Here is a 23,438-nt window from a genome sequence, read left to right as displayed (position 1 = left end):
CGCCTCGGCTCCATCCGCATGCGGCCGGGCCCCTCCTCCGAGCGCGAAGTACGGGGCACTCTCCCCGGCCTCAGGCCCTGGCCGCCGGCCCCGTGGACCCCCGCCTGCGCCCCGAGGGAGGCCTGGACCCCTAGCCTGCGGGACTGCGCGCTGCCCCCTCCCCGTTAGTCCGGGCTAGCGCCCCGCTTCCCCTCCCCTCTTCCCGCCTCCCCAGCCCTGTCCCCGCCTTCCCCGCGGGCGACGGGCGGCGGTGGCGGGAGGAGCGGGCCCGGCCGCGGCAGCCCGGACCGTGCGCGCTGGGATGTAGCGAACAAGCGGGGGCGAGACTGCGCGGAGCTGGAGACGCAGCTGGAGCGCGGCCCCGGCCGGAGTGGCGGCGAGAGAGCGCGTAGCCGACGGGCCGCACAGCGCAGCCCGGGTGGGGTAAGAGTCGCTGGGCGAGGGGCAGGGGTCTCCGCGGTGTTGGGGCGCAGGGGGTGGTGGCCGGTTCCAGCGCTGTTTGCCCAGGGCATTCGTGGGGTCCCGCCAGTGGCGAGGGACTGAGCGCGTTGCGCGGAAGGCCGGGCGCCATCGAGGCAGCGCGAGGAGCCCCTTTCGGCGCCCAGCGGCGGTCACAGCGGCCGGCGCCCCTGCTGCCTCACCTAGCTGGTGGGCCTGCCCCCCGCCTCGGCCCCGGGCACCCCAAGAGGGCAGCAGATTCGAAGGCACGGGCGCCAGCCCTGCGCAGGGCAGAGCCGGAACGCGCCCCTCGCGGGGCCGGCCTCCGGGACCTCGGTGGGAAAGGGCGGCGAGGGCCGCCCGCCGCTCCCGCTGCTCTCGGGAATGGGGGCGCGGCACCAGCCGAAGCGAGGGCCCCTCGGGCCTCCAGGGGACTTCGGCCTTAGCTTCGCGTCAAGAGGGTATTTTTCCTAAACGAAACCGCTTCATTCGTACGCGTGTTCGTTGGGACAGCTACGCCACAGAAAAGCCACAGCGTGGGCCCGGCCCGCAGCCCCGGCGCCGAGGACCCGACGTCCCGCGCAGCGCCGGGCGCACCCCTGCCCCGCGGCCGCCTCACGGGCGCGGGCCGGGCGCACCCTTACCCTAAGAGAAACCCCACATGCTCATCGCAAACGCCGATAAAGACATCCCCGCGGCTTCCTCGGGTGTAGTTGTTGACGCGGGGCTCCGACCACGCGGCGCTTCTCTAGACCCGGGTCTGGAGCTCGGAAACTGACCGGCCTCCTGAATCTGGCGGATTCAGCGGCGGGAAAGCGAGGGCACCGAGGTCGGCATCGCAGAAATCGGAACCCCAGGCCGGAATCCTGGCTCCGAGGTTTTCCTATTTAGAGATTCCCTTGATTCAAAAAGATTTAAACTCACTTTCCTAAGAAACGTGGGCTCGGTGTTCTCTTGGCATCCCAGTGGTCTGCCAGCCACCATGGTCAGAGGAGAGCAACCCCAGGCTGCTGTCCACTTGGTGGAGGGCAGGGTCTCCCAGTAAGAGCTACAGGCAGCGGCGGGGCAGCGGCTCAGGAGGGACTTGCTGGCCCCCTGCCCTTCCTTCAGACTGCTTTGGGGCTCCTGATCGCTACTGGGGAAAGGAAAAGAAGTGGACTGGGACATGGCGGCCAGGCTGCCTGGACTCTTAGGACACAGAGGCAGCATTTGCTGACCTTCGAGCCAGGCTCAGAGTGCCCTTCTCGCAGCAAATGGGCTGCTGGGGAGAGGAGACTGTGATACTGCAAAAGCTGAGCCCAGTTGTGTGACCAGCCACTGCCAGTTTCCTAGCCTTCTCTTCCGCTTGGCTCAGCCGCTCTTGGGAATCAGATAGCGAGCAGTGCACTGGGGTGAGCGGGGCGATCCATGGGCTCTTACCAGCTGCTGCCAGAGGGTTCTGAGTTCCATGGTCCCATCAGCCACCCCACCTAGCCATCCTGCCTGAACACACCCAGCTCTCTCCCCACCAGGGCAGGCTGGGGAGCCCCGATTGACAGGAAGCTTCGGGCTGTGGTCGGTCCTCTGAAGCCTAAAGAATCCAGTGAGATTGTTCCCATTGCCTACCTGAGTACCCCTTTTCCCCTCACCCAGTAATTACTTGCATTCAAAGAAATAAAAGCTTTTATTGGGGAGGGGGTCTTAGACCAGGCGGAAGGCAGTAGGTGGTCCCGGCTGCACTCCCCAAACTGGGTTTTCTAGTTTGAACTTCTCCACGGCCTAAGAGGCTTAGGGCTGGAATGTCCCAGAGAGTCATGGATGGCCCTGGGGGCAAGCCATGGCACATTCCTCCCCTTTTCCTAAAATCTCTTGATTCTTATTTGAAGATTAGGGCAGGTTACCCCCCCCCCCCCCCCGTTAGTAGGTGGAAGGATGCCCCCCATGAGGACCCTCCAACCACCCTTCCCAAATAAAATAACTAAACCATTGTTGGGTGCAGAGTCTGTTTTGAGTGAGCCCAGCCTCAGGCAGAGTCCTTGGAGGGACTACTTCAACCCCCACAGCAGCCCAGACTGCTCTCTGCTCAGCCCAGCCGGGACTCTAAGCCCCCTGAAAGTCCCTGAAAGTCTCAAAATCATTGCTAGCTCTGTGTGGCCTGGAGGGAGGAAGAATCGGGCACATGGTTCCTACTCCACTAAGCCCCCTTCCTTCCTTTACTCATGCCCCATTGTCAAGTGGGCTGAAGGCTGAAGCAGCAGCAGGCGGTGCTGTGTCCCATGTCAGACATGGGAACTGAGGTACAGTGCGGGTCAGACCTTATCCAAGGCACACGGCAAAGCCGGGCCACTGGGCCACTACACTTCCTCCTGAGAGAGAGCTGCCTCCTGGCCTGTTCCGCCTGTGAGGTACCTGTGAGAGTGCAAGAAGCCCCTGCCCTGCCTGGGATAGTGGCCAGCAGAGGGTGTGGCTGGAGAAAAAGAGAGCGAGCGCCCAGGTCCCTTCTCCAGTCAACACCCAGGATCAGGCCAGGGGCCCCTCCTTACTCAGCGCTGCCTGGGCCCAGCGGAATAGAGTCTCCAGGGCAGCCCCCAATAGTCTCAGCCCCTCTCGGGGGCTCAGAGCCCTGGAGATAGGGAGCATCACCCACAATAGTCTGAGGGCCTTTCCATCCACAAAGCAGGCGTTAATATTTCCAAATATAGGGAGTGTTGTGACTGCCTAGAGCTCTGCCAGAGGCTTGGGTCCAGAGGGGCACAATAACTACAGGTGAACAATAACTACATTAAATCCATCAACGGAGAGAGGCAAGCCCTTCAGACTCAATAGCTAAAGCTGCAGAGTCACAACACAGTTCTTATCCATGGAAGGCCTGACTCTTCTGACCCTCTGGGGAGCGGGAGGACTGTGACCCTCAGCCCTGGATAACCATCGGCAGACCATTCATTCCATGTTCCCACCCAGATAGGCACCGTGCTTCACACCTTGGCCTGACACTGGGCATGCTTAGAACACACCTCCTTTCCCCTACTAGTCAGATTTTGTGCCAAACATCAGCAGCGTTCTGGGAGTCAGAGGCCTGGCTGTGTGTACCCATATGTGACTCCTGTGTGTGGATGCAGCGAGTATGTGTGTCTGTGTGTACATAGCACACCTGTGTGGGCATGCAGTATGTATGTGTGCATGCACGCTCCCATGCCCTGTCTGTACCCAGGCATGCAGGGTGGCACGTTGTCCTGTCAGGGTAAAAGCAACTACAAGGTGGTAGGTGAAGGGGCACTTCTGGCATGCTACAGCATCCGGATACCTCCTTGAAAGGAGACTCAGCCAAGAACTGTGATAAAAGACGGGGCTGATGGCAAATGCAGCAAATGCTGAGCAACCATACCTCACCATGTCTCCCTCCTAGGCCGTCCCCCACACACACGTGCACACACACCCCAAGACTGTTTTCACCCTGGGAGTCTCAACTTAGAGAAACGTCCCTTTGGAAGAAAAGGGCGGGAATATCTGGACTCCCCAACCCCAACTCCTAGATGCATCTGGCCTCAGCCTCAGGCCCTGCCCCCTGTGTTGAGGGGCACCCAGTGAGAGCGGACCAGGCCCTAAGGAACTGTGCCTTCTCCCAGGGCCCAGAGCTGCGGGCCTTGGGGTGAGGCTGAGGGAGTGAGAGGCAGGCCTGGTTCCACACTGCACCTGCCCCTGCAATCCTCACCAAGGAGCTCAGCCTGGGGCAACTCTCTGATGGGGAGCCAGGGTGAGGGCTCAAGGCAGTGCTTGCAGAGCACCCCAGACGCGGACAACCTCCATGTTCGTCCCAAGCAGAGGAGGAGATGAGGATGCCCTCGGCCCTGGGGGAGGCTCTGGGCCTGGAAAGCAGGGCAGTGCTTCTCCCCCAGGCCACTGTCCTGCCCTCGGCAGGTAAGGAGCAGAGGGCAGCCTGGGGTCCAGCTTCGTCCAGAAAAACAGGTCAGGGCCCCACCCTATCACCCCAGCTGTCACCTATTTACTCAAGACTCTGAGGTCTCCAGACCAGTTAACAATTGTTGAGCAAAATCCTTCAACAAACTTCACTGAAGTAGGACTCCAGGAGGGGGTCGTTCGTAGGGGTGGCGAGGGGAGTGTCTTTGCCTCCACTGCAGGCTTCCTGGGCTGCAGGCCCAGCGTTGGGAAACTGCAGTCACCTGGCCTGCCGGCCTGTGCCTGCAGCTCTGGGAATCCCAAGCGGATGCCCCAGGCGGCTACAAACCTGCCCTGAAGGGGGCAGAGACCCACCCTGTGGCTGCCAAGGCCCTCCCCGCCAAGTGGATTTGGCCGGATGGTTAAAGGTGCAAAACCAGGGGAGCCAGCCCTTATAGAAGAGGCCCTGGGGCCTGGCGGGGCTCTTGGGGTCTCCTGCTGCACTCGCCAGCGGACTGGAGCCAACAGAAACGTTTCGTCTGATTAGAAGCCATCAGTTCTCTCCCAATCCCGGAAAATTGACTGCGGTGCAGAGGCGGGGGCCTAAGAAGCAGCCTTGGGGGAGAGGGTCCAAGCTAATTAGGAGGCAGCATCCGGGGGCCCATTAGAGCACAGGCTGCTGTCACTCAGTCGGGCGCAGGTCCCGGGAGAAGAGGCCGAGGAAGGAGGGGAGGAAGGAGGGGCCGGCGGCCCCGACGAGGACGCTGCTGGGAGCTGACGGACCGACCCTGGGCTCTGCCCCTGCCCGGGCTGGCTCGGAGGCGCCCGCTCGGTGCGCTCCAGCTCGGTGAACGTTCGCTCCTCCTGAGCTGTTCTCGCCCAGGGGCTGGGGACCTCTGGGCCCAGACAGCAGTTGATTCTGAGCGAAACAAGTCATTTGGGGATCGAGGTGGGCACAAGCCGCGCGGGACTTGCAGGCCAGACGCGTTTCTTTTGTGCGGCCCAGGGAGAACTCGGTGTGTCACCGGGGAAGGAGGGAGAGGCCCGGTGAGGCCGCGGGGGGTGGGGGGAGGGGCGGGAGGCGGCGGGAAGGTGCCTGGGAGGAGGAGGGCGCGGGCGAGGCCGGGAGGGAGGGCGGCAGAGAGGGCGCGCCGGCAGCGCGGGCGGCTCGGGGCTGGATTCCGCCCGCGCTCCCTTGCTCCCTCGCTCGCTCGCTCCCTCCTCCCCAGCCCCCTCCCACCCGGGCCCACCCCACCCACCACCCCTGGCGCAGGGACTGCTGGAACCTGGCGGTGCGCACTGTCGCTTTAAGACAGATTCTGCCGGCGCCGTCCGGAGCCTTAGAAACCGGCCCGGGATCGGGAGCCCTAGCCGGGGCCGGGCGGGCGGCTGAGGCCCGAGCGGCGGGAGCGGAGCGCGAAGCCGGGCGCCCGGTCGCGAGAAACCGCTGCTGCTGCCGCCCGCCTGGCCCCGCAGCCCCGGGCGGTCCATGGGGCAGGCGCGGCGATACTGCGGGCGCGGGCAGCCCCGGGGGGCGGCCGCTTAGGCACTGCGCTCTTGTCCCCGCAGGTCGCAGCCAGGGCGGCCGGGCGCGCCCTGCCCCGGCCCCTGGAGCGTCCGCCACGGTCCCCGCCTCCATGGACGCCTTCAAGGGGGGCATGAGCCTGGAGCGGCTGCCGGAGGGGCTCCGGCCGCCGCAGCCACCGCCGCACGACATGGGGCCCGCCTTCCACTTGGCCCGCGCCGCGGACCCTCGGGAGCCGCTCGAGAACTCCGCCAGCGAGTCGTCGGACACGGAGCTGCCAGGTAAGCTCGGCTCCCCGCGAGGCGCACGCGGAGCCTGCCCCGCGCACGGAGCCGGGAGCAGGGCCTGGCCTCCGCGCCTCGCGTCGGGACCTGTCCGTTTCCCGTTCTCCATTTGACCGTGAACGCGGAAATTTGCACGCTTTATGAAGCGGACATTTCGTGCTCTCCGGAGGCATTTCCACGAGGTCCCCGCGCGCCCTGAGACCGGCAGATGCACGAACCTACACCCCGAGGCGCGGACTGCCCCTCTTGATAAGGAGTGACTAGAACGGGGGAAAGTTAGGTTTTCGCAATCGGGTGCCATGGGGCCAGTCTGCCAAATGAAAGGAGCAGATCGAGGAGGGTGGTGAGAGAAAGGTATCCAGAGAGACAGAGAAGGGGGACAGACACGCCGACAGTGGGTGACAGATTGAGAAGGAGATCCCAAAGAGAAGGGGGGCGATAAAAGAAAAGCAAACTGGGGTCGAGGTGGAGACGACCTCAAGGAAAAGGAAAACAGACGGAGGACAGCGAGGGAGAGTGGTCCAAGGGATGCGGCCGGACTCCAGGCAAGACCCCCTGAACTTGGGATCCCGGCCCCACGCGCGCCACGGGAGCGGGGAGCCCGCTTGGCCGCCTGGCCAGGGCTTCGGCTCTGCTCGGCCCGCGTCTCTCTCCGCGCTGCCGCCCTCTTCCACCTCAAGCCTTCCCTCCCGGGCCCGGGCGGACGGTGCGAGCAGCGGCGCGGCCGGCCCACCCCGTCCTGGTCCTGGTCCTGGTCCTGGCCCGACCTCCTGGGTCCGCAATCAGCTCCCACACTCGCCATCCCAACGGGGCGGCGTTGGCGAGCTCCCCACTCCCCGGCCAGGGGGGTCCTCTTCTGCGTTCATTTTTTAATCCTTCGCGGAGGGTTTCTCTACGCGTTTTTAATCTCTATTTATTTCTGTTTTGCATCCCTAAGTGACTTTCTCTGAGAGGTTCTGTTTGCTTGGTTAAAAAAAAAAAGTCAACGCTGGACTGTACTTTTGTTTTCAAAAGTTTTAAGCATGGCCTTTGCTTGGCTTTTATTTTTAAGACCCAGAGAAATATGTCGTTATAGGTTGCTTTTTAAAACCAAATCTATGAGCATAAATTTAAATTTTAACTCTGTTTTTCGATACAGAAAGAAGTACTATAGTAGGTATATTTCTCTGGAATTTAAAATATCTACATGCAACATTATTCTTCGGGAGATTTTTAAAAGTCAGTCCAAAATGGCGCGTTTCTCGGCTAGTTTTTTAAAATCTATTTACAGGAGTGTTATTTGGGGGGTTTAAGTTATCTAACTATAGTGTTGTATTTCCCTGGGATTTAAAAATCACCTCAGACGGACATTACTGAGAAGGGGTTAAAAAGCTATCTACAACAGTACATTGATTTTTAAACCCCAGAGAAGTGAGTGCCTGTGTCTCCTGGAGTTTATACAGGCACAGCACTGCATTCAGTTAGGGGTGTGATTGTGGCTTCTTACTTTACATCTGCTCTGTGTTCCTACCTGACTATTTTTAAGAGTTTCTGACCCTTTCTGTGCTTGTAGGCTTTGAGCTGTGAACTTTTTTGGGCTTCTGTGTTTTGCTTCTAAGTTCTTTTTTTATGCTTCAGTGTTTCTATGACTGCGTGTGTTTTGTAGCTACAAGGGAGAGAGGCTAGAGCTCCAGGTCACCTAGACAGTCCGTCAGTCTGGGCTGCCTGGGCTGCGGCTGGGCCTCGGGACTTGAGGCCTGGAGCTGAGGCCGAGAGCAAGACTGTGTCTGCCCGGAGGGGCGCCCAGGCAGCCCTGGGGAGAAGAAAGGGGAGGGTCGCAGGCCATACCACCTAGCTCCTGCTCCACGGACCAGCTAGCTTCAGGCTAGAAAAATGTGATCCTAGCTCAGAAAAGCAGAGACCTCCCTCAAATTTAGACTGACTCTTGAAAGTCGTACAGTTGCCGCTGACATTAGCAGCAGGGCTCGTGCCTAAACCAAGCTAGGAGAGCAGGCCCTGCCCTGCCAGGAGCCTAGGCCCCTGGCTCGGCTCCTCTACTCCACGCACCCAGACCGGAGTGACTACTGACGACCAGGCGCTGGCGGGCTCTTCCCAAATGGGGGCGGCATCAGGGCCCCTGGCGGGAGGGAGGGCCGCCAGCGCCGATGGCGGGTTCTTCGGTGGAGCCGGGACGGGTACCGAAGGGCGTGAGCCCGAGGTGACGGGGCGTCCCGTCCCGCCTGCTTCAGAGAAGGAGCGCAGCGGGGAGCCCAAGGGGCCTGAGGGCGGCGGCGCGGGCGGCGCGGGCTGCGGAGGCGCCGAGGACCCCGCTAAGAAAAAGAAGCAGCGGCGGCAACGCACGCACTTCACGAGCCAGCAGCTGCAAGAGCTGGAGGCCACGTTCCAAAGGAACCGCTACCCCGACATGAGCATGCGGGAGGAGATCGCCGTGTGGACCAACCTCACGGAGCCGCGCGTGAGGGTGAGTCGGGGCGCACGCAGGCGGCCGGCGGCGCGGCCTCTGCCGCAGCCCTCGAAAGCTCGGACTCGCGCGCAGACTTTCACTTTCCCACCACTCAGACCTGCTCCCTCTCTCCACCACAGCACATTCCACCCGCAGCCCAGCCTGCCCGGCCGCCGCCAAGCCCCTTGGCCGCTAGCACCCTCCGCGGTCCGGTCCTTCAATCCCTCTGACCCCGTCCTACCTGACCCTCGGGCTCTGCTGCAGCCCAGTCCAAAGACATGTGGCCCCAGGAACCTTCCCACGCCCTGGAGGGCCCAGGGCCCACTCGGGTGGGACCACCCTAGACAGCGCAGAGGGTTCCCCGCCGCTGGGGACCTCAGAGTGGCCGGCGCCTTCCCGGGAAAACGGAAGGGAAAGGCGGGTCCTTCCTGGTAGCCTGCGAGAGGCCCCAAAGGTGCCTAAACTCCGGGTCCCAAAAATTCCTGGGATGGTGGACCCATTCTCACCGGCTTCTCCAAAATTTCTAAAATTCTCCACCTGACTCCTCCCCAGCTATCCAACCAGCCGGTAGCTGGGCCCTTTCCCTAATTCCCTTTCCTGTAGGCTTGGGGTCAGGGGAGTTGGGCGGGGGAGGGGGAGCAGCTCTGGTGGATGAGTGACCATCAGGTCGAGTCCCTTTGGAGATATAAGGTTTCTGACCAAGACCAGACTGCACCCTACTTCTCCGCACCGTTTTGTTCCCAGTAAAAGCAAGGCTTTCCTGCCAGTGCAGCAAGAGAATCATTTCTTCTTTGGTGCGCAAATATTTAATCATATTGGGAGCACGTCCCAAGCCAGACCAAAGTCCCACCTGGACTCCTGCTATAACCCCAGCTCTCACTCCTCCCTAGCCAGGGCGCCAGCCCGGTGGGACGGGAGTGAAGACAGCACTCAGTAATCCTGAACTCACTAATCCTGCCCAGGGTTTATGGTGGGCTGGGGGGTGGAATCAGGCCACGTCGGTGCGGGAGCCGGGAGAAGGCTGAGAGACAGGGTCTAGCAAGTAGCTGGGGAAACTCAGCTCCGGGCTGCAGGAGGGATGGGAGGGCAGAGGGAAGATAGGTGAGGATCCGAAAGGACCAGGAGTGGGGGGAGAAGAAGAGGTCCTTACTAACTTCTGTGGGAGAAAGTGGAGGGGAGGTTAGAGAAACTAGTGTGAAGTGAAAGGAAATTAAACATTTGTAGAGAAACGTATTTGGCATATACTTAGGCGGCAGAGAAGAAATTAAATATTTAAGGGAGAAGCAAAAGATCAAGGATTTGAGAAAATAATCAACTATTAAGGGAAAGTGAAGGTCAGATATTTGGAAAGGAAAAAAACTATGTGGAGGAATCAAAAGGATCAAAATGGGGGACAACAAAGAAAATGTGCTGTTGGAAAGAGGAGAGAGTTGTTCCGAGAGTAGTGTGGACCAAACGAAAATAAACGTTTGGGACAGAAATGAGAGTATCAAATATTGCCAAAAACGATGGAAACAAACTATATGAGGAATGAAAGACAGATTGAAGAATGGGGGGAGGAGGAATATTCTAAGTTTCAGGGAAGAAAAATACTTTTTGTGTTCAAGGGAGAAGAAAAACGACGGGCTGTCTAGGAGAAAGAATGGGGATCCGTTTGGGGAAGAAAGCAGAAGATAGCCTGGTTGAGAAAGGAGGGGGGGGACGAATATTTGTTAAAACAGAAGATCTGTATATTAGAAGGAGAAAACGGATTTCATTTGGGAAAGATGAGAAAAAGGAAAAGACTAGTTTTTCCAGGGGACAGGAAAGCAGCCATTATGGAGAAAAGGCAGGAAATATGGAAGAAAAGAAGCGATGTTCGGGGGAGAGAAAGCGGCGAAGCGAGGGCTGGGAAGGAGGGGGCGGTCCCGCCCGCGGCAGCCCTGACCCTGTCCTGCCCCCTCCCCCAGGTCTGGTTCAAGAATCGGCGAGCCAAGTGGCGGAAGCGCGAGCGCAACCAGCAGCTGGACCTGTGCAAGGGCGGCTACGTGCCGCAGTTCAGCGGCCTGGTGCAGCCCTACGAGGACGTGTACGCCGCCGGCTACTCCTACAACAACTGGGCCGCCAAGAGCCTGGCGCCAGCCCCGCTCTCCACCAAGAGCTTCACCTTCTTCAACTCCATGAGCCCGCTGTCGTCGCAGTCCATGTTCTCGGCGCCCAGCTCCATCTCCTCCATGACCATGCCGTCGAGCATGGGCCCGGGCGCCGTGCCCGGCATGCCCAACTCCGGTCTCAACAACATCAACAACCTCACCGGCTCCTCGCTCAACTCGGCCATGTCCCCGGGCGCCTGCCCTTACGGCACACCCGCCTCGCCCTACAGCGTCTACCGGGACACGTGCAACTCGAGCCTAGCCAGCCTGCGGCTCAAGTCCAAGCAGCACTCGTCGTTCGGCTACGGCGGCCTGCAGGGCCCGGCCTCCGGCCTCAACGCCTGCCAGTACAACAGCTGACCGCCCGGCCGGCCACGAGGGCCGCACGGGGCGGGGGCGGAGGACGCGCGCGGGGCCTCGCTCTCGGCGCCCGGCCTCGTGCCCGCGCAGCCCCTCCTCCCCCACCCCCCTCCGGGTTGGTTTTGTGTTTGCTTTTCCGGACCCCACTCTGCCCTCCAAAACCAGACAAAACAAAAAGACGTCGGAGCGAAGTGCCGCGAAAAAACGGATGAGTTGCAATTTCCCTCGGGGATGGCGCGGGCGGTGTGTGCGCGCTTTCCCGGGCCTCGGCGGGCGGCCAGGCCCGGCGGCACCGAGAGGACGCCCTCGTTGCCCGTGTTCCCGCCGCGCCGACCCGAACCGCGCCGCCGCGCCTGTGGACTGGACGCGCGCGGGAGCCTGGCCTCGGCCCCAACGAACCAAGACGCCCCCTCCGAGCTGGGCCCGGCCGAGCGAACCTTAGCTCGATCCGGATCCGAGTTGGAGCGGGCGTTGGGCCGGGGATGACGGTGTCTAGCCTGGAACCGGGGACTCGCTGAGGAGCCGCACCCGGCCCCGGCGCGCCCCGGGAGCCCTCGCCGGCCTGGCGCCCGGGAAAACTATTTAAAGGCTACGGAGCCGCAGATGCGGCGCGAGGATGGGCTGGGCTCGTCTCTGAGCACCCCAGCTTCCCCGCAGGCCCAGGTCCTCTGCTCCGCTCCGGGCTAGGAGGGGACCCCCTGGTCCCGGCGCAGAGCTGCGGTGCAAGAAGAATCGAGCCGAGCCGGGGAGCTCCGGGCCTGGCCACGGCCTCTCGCCGCGCCCACTTTGCACACCCGCTCTCCGGCCCGCGCCCCTGTTTACAGCGTCCCTGTGTATGTCGGACTGACTGTATAGAATTATAAATCTGTCTATATCGACTTGTCCATGTACGTCTATTAAAACCATAGTACGAGCGTGCTAACCGCTGCGGAGCCCTGACTGCTTCATTCGGCTGAGGAGGGAGGCGGGTAGAAAGGGAACTTCGCCACCGGGGGCCCTGAGGGCAGGAGGGAAGAGCAGAGGCAGAGCCCGCCAGGCTCACTCCCCCACTTCCCCACCGCCACTCCCGACCTTTCTGCCGGCTCCCGTGAGGGCGCTGCCGGGCGTTCCCGGCTCCCAATCTCTGCTTGGGGCGCTCACCGTCTGGGCTGCTCAGCCTAGGCGTTGCGCGCACGGGCTGCCCTAACCGGAGCTTCCTCCCTGCCCCCCTCAACACCGGGCGCCAGACTCGGCAGGCTCTCGGGGTTTGCGCCATCCTTGTCTGCCCTGGGCGTTGGGATGGGACCGCTGAGAGCCTCTTTAGTTCTAGGGTTGCCTTTTCTCCTGTGGGCCGGGTATCCCCACTTTGGAGCCCTGCCCTAGCCATTCCAGGAGGGTGCTGGGTCTACCAGGGTCTAGTCAGGGCTCCCCTCTTTTCTCCCTGTCCCCCAATCCCACCCAGGGGCATGTGGCTTGCCGTGGAAAACGTCCATCACACAGAACTCACTTCTCACTTCCCTTCCATCCCAGCCTGTTGGAGGCTCCCGGCTGCCTCCACCTTTCCCCACGTTTGGAAACTGCTGAGCAAGACCAGCCTGTAAACTGCCTGTGAAATTCTGCTTTCCTTAAGTACGTCGCGCCTAATGGCGATACAGAATGTTTGTAGCTGCAGCGGGGAGGAAGGAAGGGTTGGTAATTCGGCTTTAGAATCACCTTGAGACAGGGATTGGCACTGCCCTGGAGCTGGACCCAGGCAAGCCCTAGCTGGGAATGGGGCACATCCATGGGCTTAGTCATGAGCTATAGCTGCAGAGCCCTGTGCACACATTCTCAAACCAGGTCAACACTGTGTTGTCCCTATTGTACAGATGACGGAACCGAGGCCCCACCACATGATGTAACTGGGCCAAGGTCACACAGAGACAGTAGTCTTTAGATTCCAAAGCCAGGCATCCTGCCGCTGGTCTTCTCGCCTTCAGATGAGGTGTGAGGAAGGGTCCTTCCCAGAAGATGGCTCAGCCTGATGCTGTAGGATTTGGAGTGTGGGGTTCTAAAAGGGACAGGGACAGATACACAGACTGAAGGAGGGAGGTGCGGGGAGGGAAGGCTGGGGCAGGGGGGTGGAGCTAGACCACCCCTCCCCCAAGGGCTCCAGTCCAGAGCTCTGACCCCTCACTCCCTGGAAACATAAACACAATCACATCTGGACTCAGAGTGCCTTCCCCAGCCTCACACATCTGCCAAGGCCAAGGGACCCTGGTCTCAGTTGAAGGCAGAAGGCAAAGGAGACCTAGTAGGAGGTGTGACTGGAGGGAAGTGGGAAGCAAAAAACCTTCTTCTGAAAGTCAGGCCCAGCTCCAGGTGAGAGAGGGGCCAAAGAGGGGCTCTGGTGGAGACTCAGAGTGTCTGTGGGGCCACAAGCCAAACAGCTGCAGGTGGGTGGGAGGTTAGAAGCAACCCACAATGACCCCACCATTCATCAAGGACCATGGCCAACATGGTGAGTATAAGACCCAGCCTCAGGCTCCACTAGCTATTCTGACCCAGCTGTTATGCGGCTGGTACAACAGATAGTATCCAGCCCTTTCCAGCTGCACCAGCTGCAAGATCATCTCTGGAGGAGGGGTTGAGGAATATATAGCGCTCTGAAAACCAAATCCTCTGAGAAAAGGCGGAAAGTCCTGCTCCTGCTCTGGCTGAAGAAGAGCAGGGAGGGGGTGTCATTCATTCGGCCAACATTTACTATGTTTCTGCCCTTGGAGCTAACGGTTGAGCAGTGGAAAACAGACACGGTCCCTGCTCTCAGGGACAAGTAAACAAACGTGTATAATTACAAACTGGGCTGAGTGCTTTTGAAGAAAAAGTGCTGTAAGAAAAAATGAGAGTCCTGCTTTAAACAGGGTGATCATGGAAGGCTGTTCTAGGGGGGAAGTTCTGTCTTCAGTAGCAAATGCTATCGTTTATTGAGCCGGTTTGGGGCCCAGGGTCCTGTGCTAAGGGTGCACTCCTCATCGATGAGCCCCTTTACCTGCACAACAACCCTATAAAGAAGGGTTTTCATTATCCCCTTTCCCTGATGAGGCCCCAAGGCTTAAAGAAGTCAGGTCACTTGCCCAAGTTAACACAGCCGGAAGTGACAAAGTGGATTCAAACTTGGGTAACGCCCATTCTCTGCACTGGGCTGCCTCATGCCAAGCACATGGGCAACATGGGCTGGGGAAGGGGGCGGGGGAGGGGAATGACCTTGAAGAGATCACAATTTCAGCTGGCAACACCGGACTAGCCCCAGGATATAGAAGAGCAGATTTGTTGTTACCTGGTCCTGACAAAGTGACCCCCAAAGGGCTGCTGCAGGTTTAGGGGGGACAGGAATTAGGGGCAGAAGGGCAAGAGGCTGGTACCCAGCACTGTCTGCAGGCACTGTGGGACACCAGAGGAAAACGGGATTGGCCACTGTGTGCAACCCCCAAGAGCCTGGCCATTGAGGGAGAGGTACTGAGTTACCTCCCCTGGATTTATGGCCCCAGCATCCAAGTGGAAGTCACAGCTAGAAGATCTGCCATGAAGGGGGTATTGCCCAGGGAGCCCAGGCCCTGGAGGGGGCTCTGTGATGCCCTTCAGCTTCCCCTGAGATAGGCAGCAGGGCCTCAGTCCCTAAAGGGCCAGTCAGGGAAATGAGAATCAGGGTGGCTTCATGCCCCTTGACCTCCCCATTTCCTAGGCCAGTCACTTGGCTCTGATATCCATAGGAACCTCTTAAGAGCCAGGGTTTGAGTTCTGGATCCACCTCTGAGTTGCCTTGGGCAAGAGACTTAATTAAGATCTCTGAGCCTCTGTTTCCTCTTCCATAAAAGGGAATAACAACAGTCACTTCACACAGTTGTTTAAAGGATTAAAGAGATAATGCACATAGTGTTAATTGGGGTGCTGGTATTGTAAGTGCTCAATAAATGGTTATTATTGATGGCGGTGTTGTTGTTACTAAATATTATTTGGGGTCCAACTTCATTTTCCCTCCAGCTTTTCTGGGAGTCATGAATGTGAGTCATAATTGCCAGTCCTGCTGACTTCCCCACCCCACCTTCCCTCCATCCAACTCCTGGAACCATCCTAGACTTGGCCTCAGTCACCCAGCCTGGGAGACCCAGAGGAATGGGGCCCAGTCCCTGCTGTGCGCTAGGTCTGAGGACAGGCAGGTGAGCAGTCAGTACTCTGTAAGGGCTCCCTTGCAACATGGGATGAAGATGCCTGAACACTTCTTTTTGTCTTAATCATTTCATCAATAGCTAACATCAGGCCTTTACTAAGCAAGCCCCAAGCCTCATACAAGCACTTTAGAAGAATTACAGCCTTTTCTACTCACAGGAGGGAGGGGATTATTACTCTTACACCAGGAAAAATGGAGGCTCAGAGAGCACAGCTGATTTGGGAGAGTCACTCTTCTTCCGTGCTGCCTAGGAGGTGGCAGCCATCTCCTACTCAGCGCCCTTGTGAAACCTAAGATCATCAACAAAACCACAGTGAGACACACTACACACCCATTAGGATGGCTGCCCTCAGACCCTTGTGAAACCCAAGATCATCAAAAAGAGGACCAAGAAGTCCATCCGGCACCAGTCACACCGATATGTCACAATTAAGCCTAACTGGTGGAAACCCAAAGGCATTGACAACAGTGCACAAAAGATTCAAGGGCCAGATCTCGATGCCCAGCATTGATTATGGGAGCAACAAGAACACAAAGCACATGCTGCCCCGTGGCTTTCGGAAGTTCCTAGTCCGCAGCATCAGGAGCTTGAAGTGCTGCTGATGTGCAACAACTCCCACTGGGCTGAGACTGCTCCCAGCATCTCCTCAAAGAACCGCAACGCCACTGTGGGGAGCAGCCCGGCTGGCCATCAGTCCCCAAGCCCAATGCCAGGCTGCGCAGGGAAGAAAATGAGTACATAGAGTGTGTGCCCATTGTGTTTGTGTGAATAAAACCATAAAATTCTGCCACCTGGCAAAATAAAATAAAAAACGTGGGAGTCAGGACCTGACCGTGCTCCCATCCGCTGTACTACACACCCTCCTGGAGAGAATCACGTTAGTACTGGGTGGTGGGACCGGGGGAGGGGGAATGAACAATTATAATTCATGTCAAGAGGCTGGGCACACAGCTGGGCTCTGGGAGAGAGAACAAAAAGGCACCAGGCCTTGAGACTTACCTTCATGGAGCTCACTCCACTGGCTGAGAGAGAGCCGCAGGGGGCATGGGTGACAACAGGGTCTGAGGAAGTCCTGAGGGGGCGGGCAGCAGCATGGGAGTGGAGCATGAAGGGCCCTGGAATAACGACCATTAAGTCCGAACTCCCATCTCATTCGCTCTGACAAGCTTCTCATTTCCTAGAGGGGTGCTTCCAGTCTGCCTCCCTTTGGAAGCCCTCCCAGGCTTCCTCCCCGCCCTTGCCAGCCTGCCTCTGGCCCCTCTCACTAAGGGAACCCCAGGTTTCACAAACCTGTGTTGACTTTGCAGGGCCCTGGACCGGTCTCCCGGTTAGCTGGTGTGGTCCAGAGCAGGTGCTGCCCACTATCAAGTGGCTGGAGGGCACCCAGCACAGTCGCCAGAGCCTCGCCAGGTTGGAGGGGCTGCGATCCTGTGAATGAGGACGCTGCAGAGGAGCAGGTCGGGGCGCAGGAAGCTGCACTTGGAGTGGGGTGGGCCCAGGGCAGGATGGCCGCAGGGAGGAGGGCTGCTCCGGCTGTCCCCGTCTCACTCTGCACCATCCCCTGTTGTGCATTTACCTGTTTAATTTCTCTTGTGAGCCTCATTTTACAGATGAGGAAGCTAAAGCTCAGGAACGTCAAGCAACCTGCCCAAAGGCAGCTTTAGGGACTCGGATCAAGCCGCCTGCCTGCCCGCAGAGCCTGTGGCAGGGCACTGGCATGGGGCAGGGTTGCTGCAGTCACAACGAGCCGGGATGTAGAGACAGTTGCAGACAGTGACACTTGGAGAAGTGTCTGCACACAGTTGGTGCTCAATAAGTATTTGCTGGCCCGGCTGGTGTGGCTCAGTGGTTGAGCATCAACCTATAACCCAGAAGCTCATGGTTCGATTCCCGGTCAGGGCACATGCCTGGGTTGCAGGCTTGATCCCCCAGTGTGGGGCGTGCAGGAGGCAGCCGATCACTGATTCTTTCTCATCATTGATGTTTGTCTCTCCCTCTCCCTTCCTCTCTGAAATCAATAAAAATATATTTAATACATAAATATTTACTGAATGAAGTATTGAGGGGCTGTCTCCCCTTACCCCTCACTCCACAAAATATATCTTGGCTCTCTCTCTTTCCATTCCTTTCTCTCCTCTCACTTGCGTTTTCCTTCCTCCACTCACTCACTCCTCCCTCTCAGCACAGCCAGCTCTTGGCACTGCCTCTGAAAGTGTATCTGGCCCTGGCCTGGCGGCTCAGTTGCTTGGAGGGTACTCTGTGCACCCAGAGGGTTTGGGGTTTGATTCCCAGTCAGGGCACATACCTAGGTTGCAGCTTCAGTCCCTGGTCGGGGTGTGTACGGGAGGCAGGCGATTTCCCTCTCTCTCTCTCTCACTCCCTTCCTCTCTATAAAATCAATAAAAACATATCCTTAGGTAGGGATTTTTTTTTGTTTACTAATATCTGAACACGAAAAAAACAAACAACCCAATTCAAAAATGGGCAAATGACTTGAATATACATTTCTCCAAAGAAGATACACAAATAGCCAATAAAAACATGAAAAGATGTTCAACATCACTAATCATTAGGAAAATGCAAAGCAAAACCACAGTGAGATATATTACATATCCATTAGGATGACTGTTACCAAAACAAACAAACAAACAAACACAACACAACACACAAAAAAGTCCCAGAAAATAACTAGTGTTGGCAAGGATGTGGAGAAACTGGGACTTTTGTGCATTGCTGGTAGGAATGTAAAATGGTGTAGCTGCTGTGGGAAACAGTATGGCGATTCCTAAAAAATTAAACATAGAATTGCTATGTGACCCAGAAATCCACTTCTGGATATAGACCCAAAAGAAACAAAAGCAGGGGCTCAAACAGATATGGGTACACCACGTTCATAGCAGCATGATTCACAATAGCCAAAGGTAGGAGCAACCCAAGTGTCCAACAGATGAATTAACAAAATGTGTAGATACATACAATGGAATACTATTTAGCCTTAAAACGGAAGGGAATTCTAGTACATGCTACAACATGGATGAGCCTTGAAAACATCATAAGTGAAATAAGCCTGTCACAAAAGGCCAGCTATTGTGATTCACTTATATAAGGGACCTAGAGTAGGAAAATTCAAACAGACAGAAACAGGATTGAGGGTGCCAGTGGCAGGGAGTCGGGGGAGTGGGGTTGTTGTTTAATGTGTACAGAGCTTCGTTTGGGGGTGAAACAAAGTTCCGGAGCTGGATGGTGGTGATGGTTGCACAACCATCTATTTAATGTCACTGAAGTGTATACTTTTCAGGGCACTTTAAAAAGGTTAAAGTGGCACATTTCACCTTGCGTGTATTTTTCCTTTTTTAAAGCCTATCAGTGTTTATGCCCTTACCTGATGCAGAGAGGCACTCAGAGGCTGGTGCCAGAGTGCCCAAGGCTGCGTCCATCAGAGCTGGTCTGTGCTGTCAGAAAACCTTTCCTTGCAGCCCTCACTGGCAGCCCTTGGCAGGACCGGTGACAGCTGACCTGCACGTGTCCCTCTCCTCATTCTCCATCCCTCTGTTCAGTGTGCAGCGGGACCTCATCAAGGACACTTCCCCTACTGAGCACAGTGTGGGCAAGAGAGAGTAACTGGGGTGGATGACTTTTCTCTAAGTTTAGCATAAAATTAAATAATAGGTTTGCCAATGCCTTTTTCCCCATCTCTGCCTAAAAACCAAACAAGGCAGGCTGCAAAACAGTATATAAGCACAGTAATGTTTTTGTTCTTATCTATGCACAGAGAAATTTCTGGATGTGCACAAAGTGTTAACACCAGCTATCTTTGTGGTGGGAAATAGGTTTTATTTCATTTGTCTTTTCCAAGTTTTTTTGCACTGATCACATATTACTTTTATAATGATGAAATGAAACACTATTATTTTAAAAATACAAAGACCTGTGTGACCTGTAGGACAGGCAGGGGGCTGCTGCCCAAAGTCCCTTCCTCGCCCCAGAGGTGTCGGTCATCAGGTCATCACGTTCCTGGGATGATGTATCAACTCTCGGGATTCAGCCTCGTTTGGGGAGAGGGCAATGTGACAGGTGTAAACGCTTACAGATTTTTACAGAAATGGAATTTTTGTTTTCAAATACATTCTCCTTTAAACAGATGTCAAATTAATAGGTGCCAGAGGAATATTCAAAGAGTAATTTGTAATGATCTTTTATTGCTAAGCAAAGAAGGCTCGGAGTTTAAAACAGTTGTCATAAGCTGGGAGCCCATTTCTCTCCTCTTCCCTCACTGTACTCCCCCATCCTGCAACTCAGCAACATCTTTGCACACACACCCCCACCTTACACACACACACACACACACACACACACACACACACACACACACACACACACAGTGTATGCCTGCCAGCCAGCATGATCATGGAATAGTCATTAAAGAGGTCCAAATCACCAAGGTTTTACTACACTACTAAAAATAGTCATGCTTACTTAGCCTTACTTAGTGCTTAATAAGCACACCATTTCTAATTTTTCTGCCTGAATAAACGAAAACATCATTCCAGAAATGCATTTTTACTGAAACAGGAAGGCGTGTTCTTTTCTTCTCTGTTCATACACTTTTCTCCTCTTCCCCCTTCTTCCTCCACCCTCCATCCCGTGTCCCCATCAGCGGCCCACCCCTACCCTTCTGAAAATTTCAAAACACAAAGGGGAAAGTAACAGTAATTTGGACTTGGCTTCCATGCAAAATGGACCAATTTTTTTAAGTGTCGGTAATTTGTCCTGAAAATGGATATAGGGAGTTGGGCTGGAAAGGCTTTGAAGAGTGGGGTTTTATGAGTGGAAAATGAGGCCTGAGTGTGTGAGAATGTGCGCTGCACTCCCCTCCGTGCCTGGAACAGTGCGGCACGCGCGATAACCACAGCTAATAGCACCATTACTGCCATTATCACATTACATTATTATTACTCATCAGAATCAGACAAAGCATATTAACCCATTTAATTGAACCAAGAGCTTAAGGTCCCAGTGACTTCGGGGAAAGTGCTTAGCAAGCCCTCCCAGCCATCACAGCCATAAAGCACCAGCCGCTCTGCCGCTTGCCAGCTGTGCCCTCTCTGGGCATTTACTTTCCAGGGCCCACTGGGTGATGCTTATTCCCACCCGACTGCAGCCTTCCAGGCACACACCTCTCTCCCTTTGTGTAAACCCCATCTAACCAAGGAAGCATTTACACAAAAGACACACACACACACACACACACACACACACACACACACACACACCAAGAACCCCTATTCTACCCCCCAAGCTGGAACCCCTATTGAGCCACCAAGGCTGGTACTGAATACTGACACCCACAATTTGTGGTGAACTCCTGGCTCCTCCTGAGCTTGGTACCCACTCCTCCAAAGCTTCTCAACTCTCCCACAGTGCGGAGCCCAGGGTGGGGCCGCTGAGGCCACCCCAGCAGCCCCCAGAGACCTGCGCAGCCTCTCGGGGCAGCGGCCAGGGCCCCTCTGATCTAGCCCCTGGACTGGGCTCCTCCTGGGACACAGCCACCCTCCCAGAGCCCAAGTTTCCTCCGTCGAATGGGCACTGGGTCTACTTGCTGCCCCTCAGAGTTTGCCGCAGGCTTCGAAGAGGCCCCGGGTGTGACCAGTACGTAGGCTCCCAGGTGGGCTGTTGCTTCAGACATACACACCTGCCCTTGATCATTGCACTGACCTATCACTGGAGAAGCTCTGAGTGGAGAAGCTTTTGGTGCCCACCCCTCCCTTCCACATCCCAGCCAGCTGGCCCCACAGGGAAATACTTTGCTTTACTTCCTGGAGGATAATGGCACTTGGGGATGCTGCTCTGCCCCCAGATTCCCCCTGGGGTCAGGAGCTACCAGTTGAGTGAGATGGCATCACCCTCCACCTTGAAGTCCATTTCCTGGGCCCGAGGCAGCAAATAGGTCCTGCCGCGGGCTCAGCCCAGCCAACCTCTAGGCGGGTGACAGCCTGAGACAGGCGGACCAGAGGTTAAGAGAATGGGCTGTGCAGTTAGAGCCTGGGTTCAACTCACAGTGCTACCACTTACTGCCACAGAACCTCTCCGAGCCTCAGTTTCCTCATCTGCAAAATGGAGAAATGTGAAAACATAAGTACAGTGTCTGACAATGCTGTCTGTGACCTAAAGGCTCCAAATAACTCCTGTGTCTCTCTGCCTACTTTCCCCCTCCCCCATCATGACTCTACAGCTGGCGTGTCTCGGGGAGTCCATCACTGCCATCCACGTGTTAGGGTTAGCCCTCCCCGACGGGCGCTGGGAGAAGAAATATCTATGGGTGGAGGAACTGAGGTACAATTGAAAGTCAGGTCTGAAGGAGAAATCAAGGCTAACTGGAGCAATCTGAGAAGGCTTGCTATTAGAGGGGGCCTGGTGCAGTGTTGAAAGATAGGATTAGAATGGGTGTGCAAGAGTGGAGGTGACTGAGACAGGCAAAGGGGGGCCCTGGGAGACATAGGGAGAGGAAGGCAAATTAGGGGAGCCTTAAATGCCAGGTGAGGGGGATACGGCCACTCTCAGAGGCAGCGGGAATCAAATCTGGCCAGGTTGCTGCCCTGCTTCCAACTGCCAAGCTGAGCACTCAAGGTCCCCAGTTCCCCACCCCACCCCACCCCAACTTCCCAGCACTCCCTTTCCCTCTTTCCCATGTGCCTGAGGTTCCTTCTGCCTGGAATGGCTTCCATCCACCCACCACACACACACACACACACACACACACACACACACACACACACTGGCCCCAGCTCCTCACTGCATAAGCCCATCCAGCCTTGCTGGTATCCGGTAGATTTCTCAGTTCCTCCCATTTCTCTTTCTCCACCGAGGAGGAGAACCAGGAGCCAACTTCCCTGCCAGCTCTCCAGTCCTGGCTCTCCCATTCGCCAGGGGCTGCATCACACCAAGCTGAAAGCACAATCAACTAGAACCTGGGAAAGCGAGGCATGTGGCCGACCAGGCACGGATAAATCTCCTGGTGGAGAGTGTGGGAAGAGCGGGCACTCGTGTTACTAAACCTCTGTCACATCTCGCTCCTTTCTCCCCAGTCCCCACCCCTGCGACTGGAATCAGCAGCCATCACCTCTCCTTTCTGAGGAGCCTGTTAGGAACTCTTCTTCCTTGAGCCTGTGGGACAGTGGAGCAGGCCCAGGCCATTTGGGGCTAGGGACAGACACCAAAACAGGTGGAGACACCCTGAGCGCAAAGCCTGGCGGGGTGAAGGGCAGTTTGTTTTAGGAGTCCTGTCTCACCCACACCTACAGAACACAGAAGGGGTACAGCTCCTAGCATCACAGGATCGGACTTCCAGGGGCTGCTGGGATGAACAGGAGAGCATATTCTCAGACATGGCCTGGGTCTCCATAACAAGGCACTGCTTCCTGCTGGTGGAATCAACAGCAATTTTTTTAAAATCTGGTCCCTTTCCAAACACCTCCAGATCCTTCTCACTGGGGGAGGGCCTGGGTGTGACCAGAAGACTCAGGCCCAGGTCCCCCCTGCATCCCACTGCAGCCCCCAAACCACCAGGCTGGCAGGATGGAGATGAGCGGGCCATTTGGGGACAGCTCTGTGGGATCCCAGGGCCGCGAGTGGGGAGGAAGGTCCTACTTTCCACCACCAGGCCTGGACAAGCAGAGCCACTCTGCCCCAAGCAAATCAACTGAAAGCCTTGGCCAAGCCTGTTTGCGTTGGTGAGAGCCCAAGTGGGAATTCCAATCTGCCCGTGTTTGCTCTACAGGCAAATAGAGCCAAACAGAAATGCTGCTTTGGGACTCGGAGCCAAATATCCGCCGGCCTGCCCTGCCAGCAGTGTTGGGCCAGCCCTCCGCATGTCACCTCTCACAGTTCTCTGCTCTGGGACAGCCTTCTGCCTTTGCCCTTGAAAGCAGCTCACCCCACCCAGTGGCCCAGGCTCATGACTTCCCTGCTGGGCCTGGGACCCAGACCTTCCCACCAGGCCCGCCTTGCGTGTGCCCATTCTGCACTGTCACCCCCACCCCCGCAGGTGCCTGACCACTGTTCCCGGCTCTCACTTCTTACTCTCTTGCCACTGCGACTCAACCCCTGACTGGCATAGCCCACTCTGCATCCGGCCACCAAGCAGAGGCAGAGCTGACAGCCAGATAGCACAAACCATAAGTTGACTACGTCTTT

The 23,438-nt window shown here is 56.9% G+C and overlaps 1 protein-coding gene across 2 annotated transcripts; it reads left to right on the top strand.

Annotated features, from left to right (window-relative positions):
• The first annotated feature begins 258 nt into the window (after positions 1-258).
• On the top strand, positions 259-11,969 carry PITX1 (paired like homeodomain 1). Of its 2 annotated transcripts, XM_079771805.1 has the most exons (4): positions 259-423; positions 5,884-6,120; positions 8,352-8,584; positions 10,516-11,969. In XM_079771805.1, exons 2-4 carry the CDS (start codon positions 5,952-5,954, stop codon positions 11,056-11,058), a joined length of 945 nt encoding a protein of 314 aa, XP_079627931.1. In that variant the 5' UTR covers positions 259-423; positions 5,884-5,951; the 3' UTR covers positions 11,059-11,969. The 2 variants fall into 2 exon arrangements, with proteins under 2 accessions (XP_079627931.1, XP_079627930.1); XM_079771804.1 differs by lacking the exon at positions 259-423 and having other exon boundaries at positions 5,486-6,120.
• The last annotated feature ends 11,469 nt before the right edge of the window (positions 11,970-23,438 follow it).

Source organism: Cnephaeus nilssonii (assembly GCF_951640355.1).
Source record: "Cnephaeus nilssonii genome assembly, chromosome: 5".
In the NCBI taxonomy this organism is placed as follows: domain Eukaryota; kingdom Metazoa; phylum Chordata; class Mammalia; order Chiroptera; family Vespertilionidae; genus Cnephaeus; species Cnephaeus nilssonii.
Note: the sequence above shows the minus strand (reverse complement) of the source record. Positions and strands in the feature narration are given on the sequence as shown.

Excerpts from the sequence above, each read along its gene's own strand:
- PITX1 (XM_079771805.1), top strand. The coding sequence starts at position 5,952 with ATGGACGCCTTCAAGGGGGGCATGAGCCTGGAGCGGCTGCCGGAGGGG. Across the intron at positions 6,121-8,351 it reads GTCGGACACGGAGCTGCCAG|AGAAGGAGCGCAGCGGGGAG; the intron begins GTAAGCTCGGCT and ends CGCCTGCTTCAG. Across the intron at positions 8,585-10,515 it reads TCACGGAGCCGCGCGTGAGG|GTCTGGTTCAAGAATCGGCG; the intron begins GTGAGTCGGGGC and ends CCCCTCCCCCAG.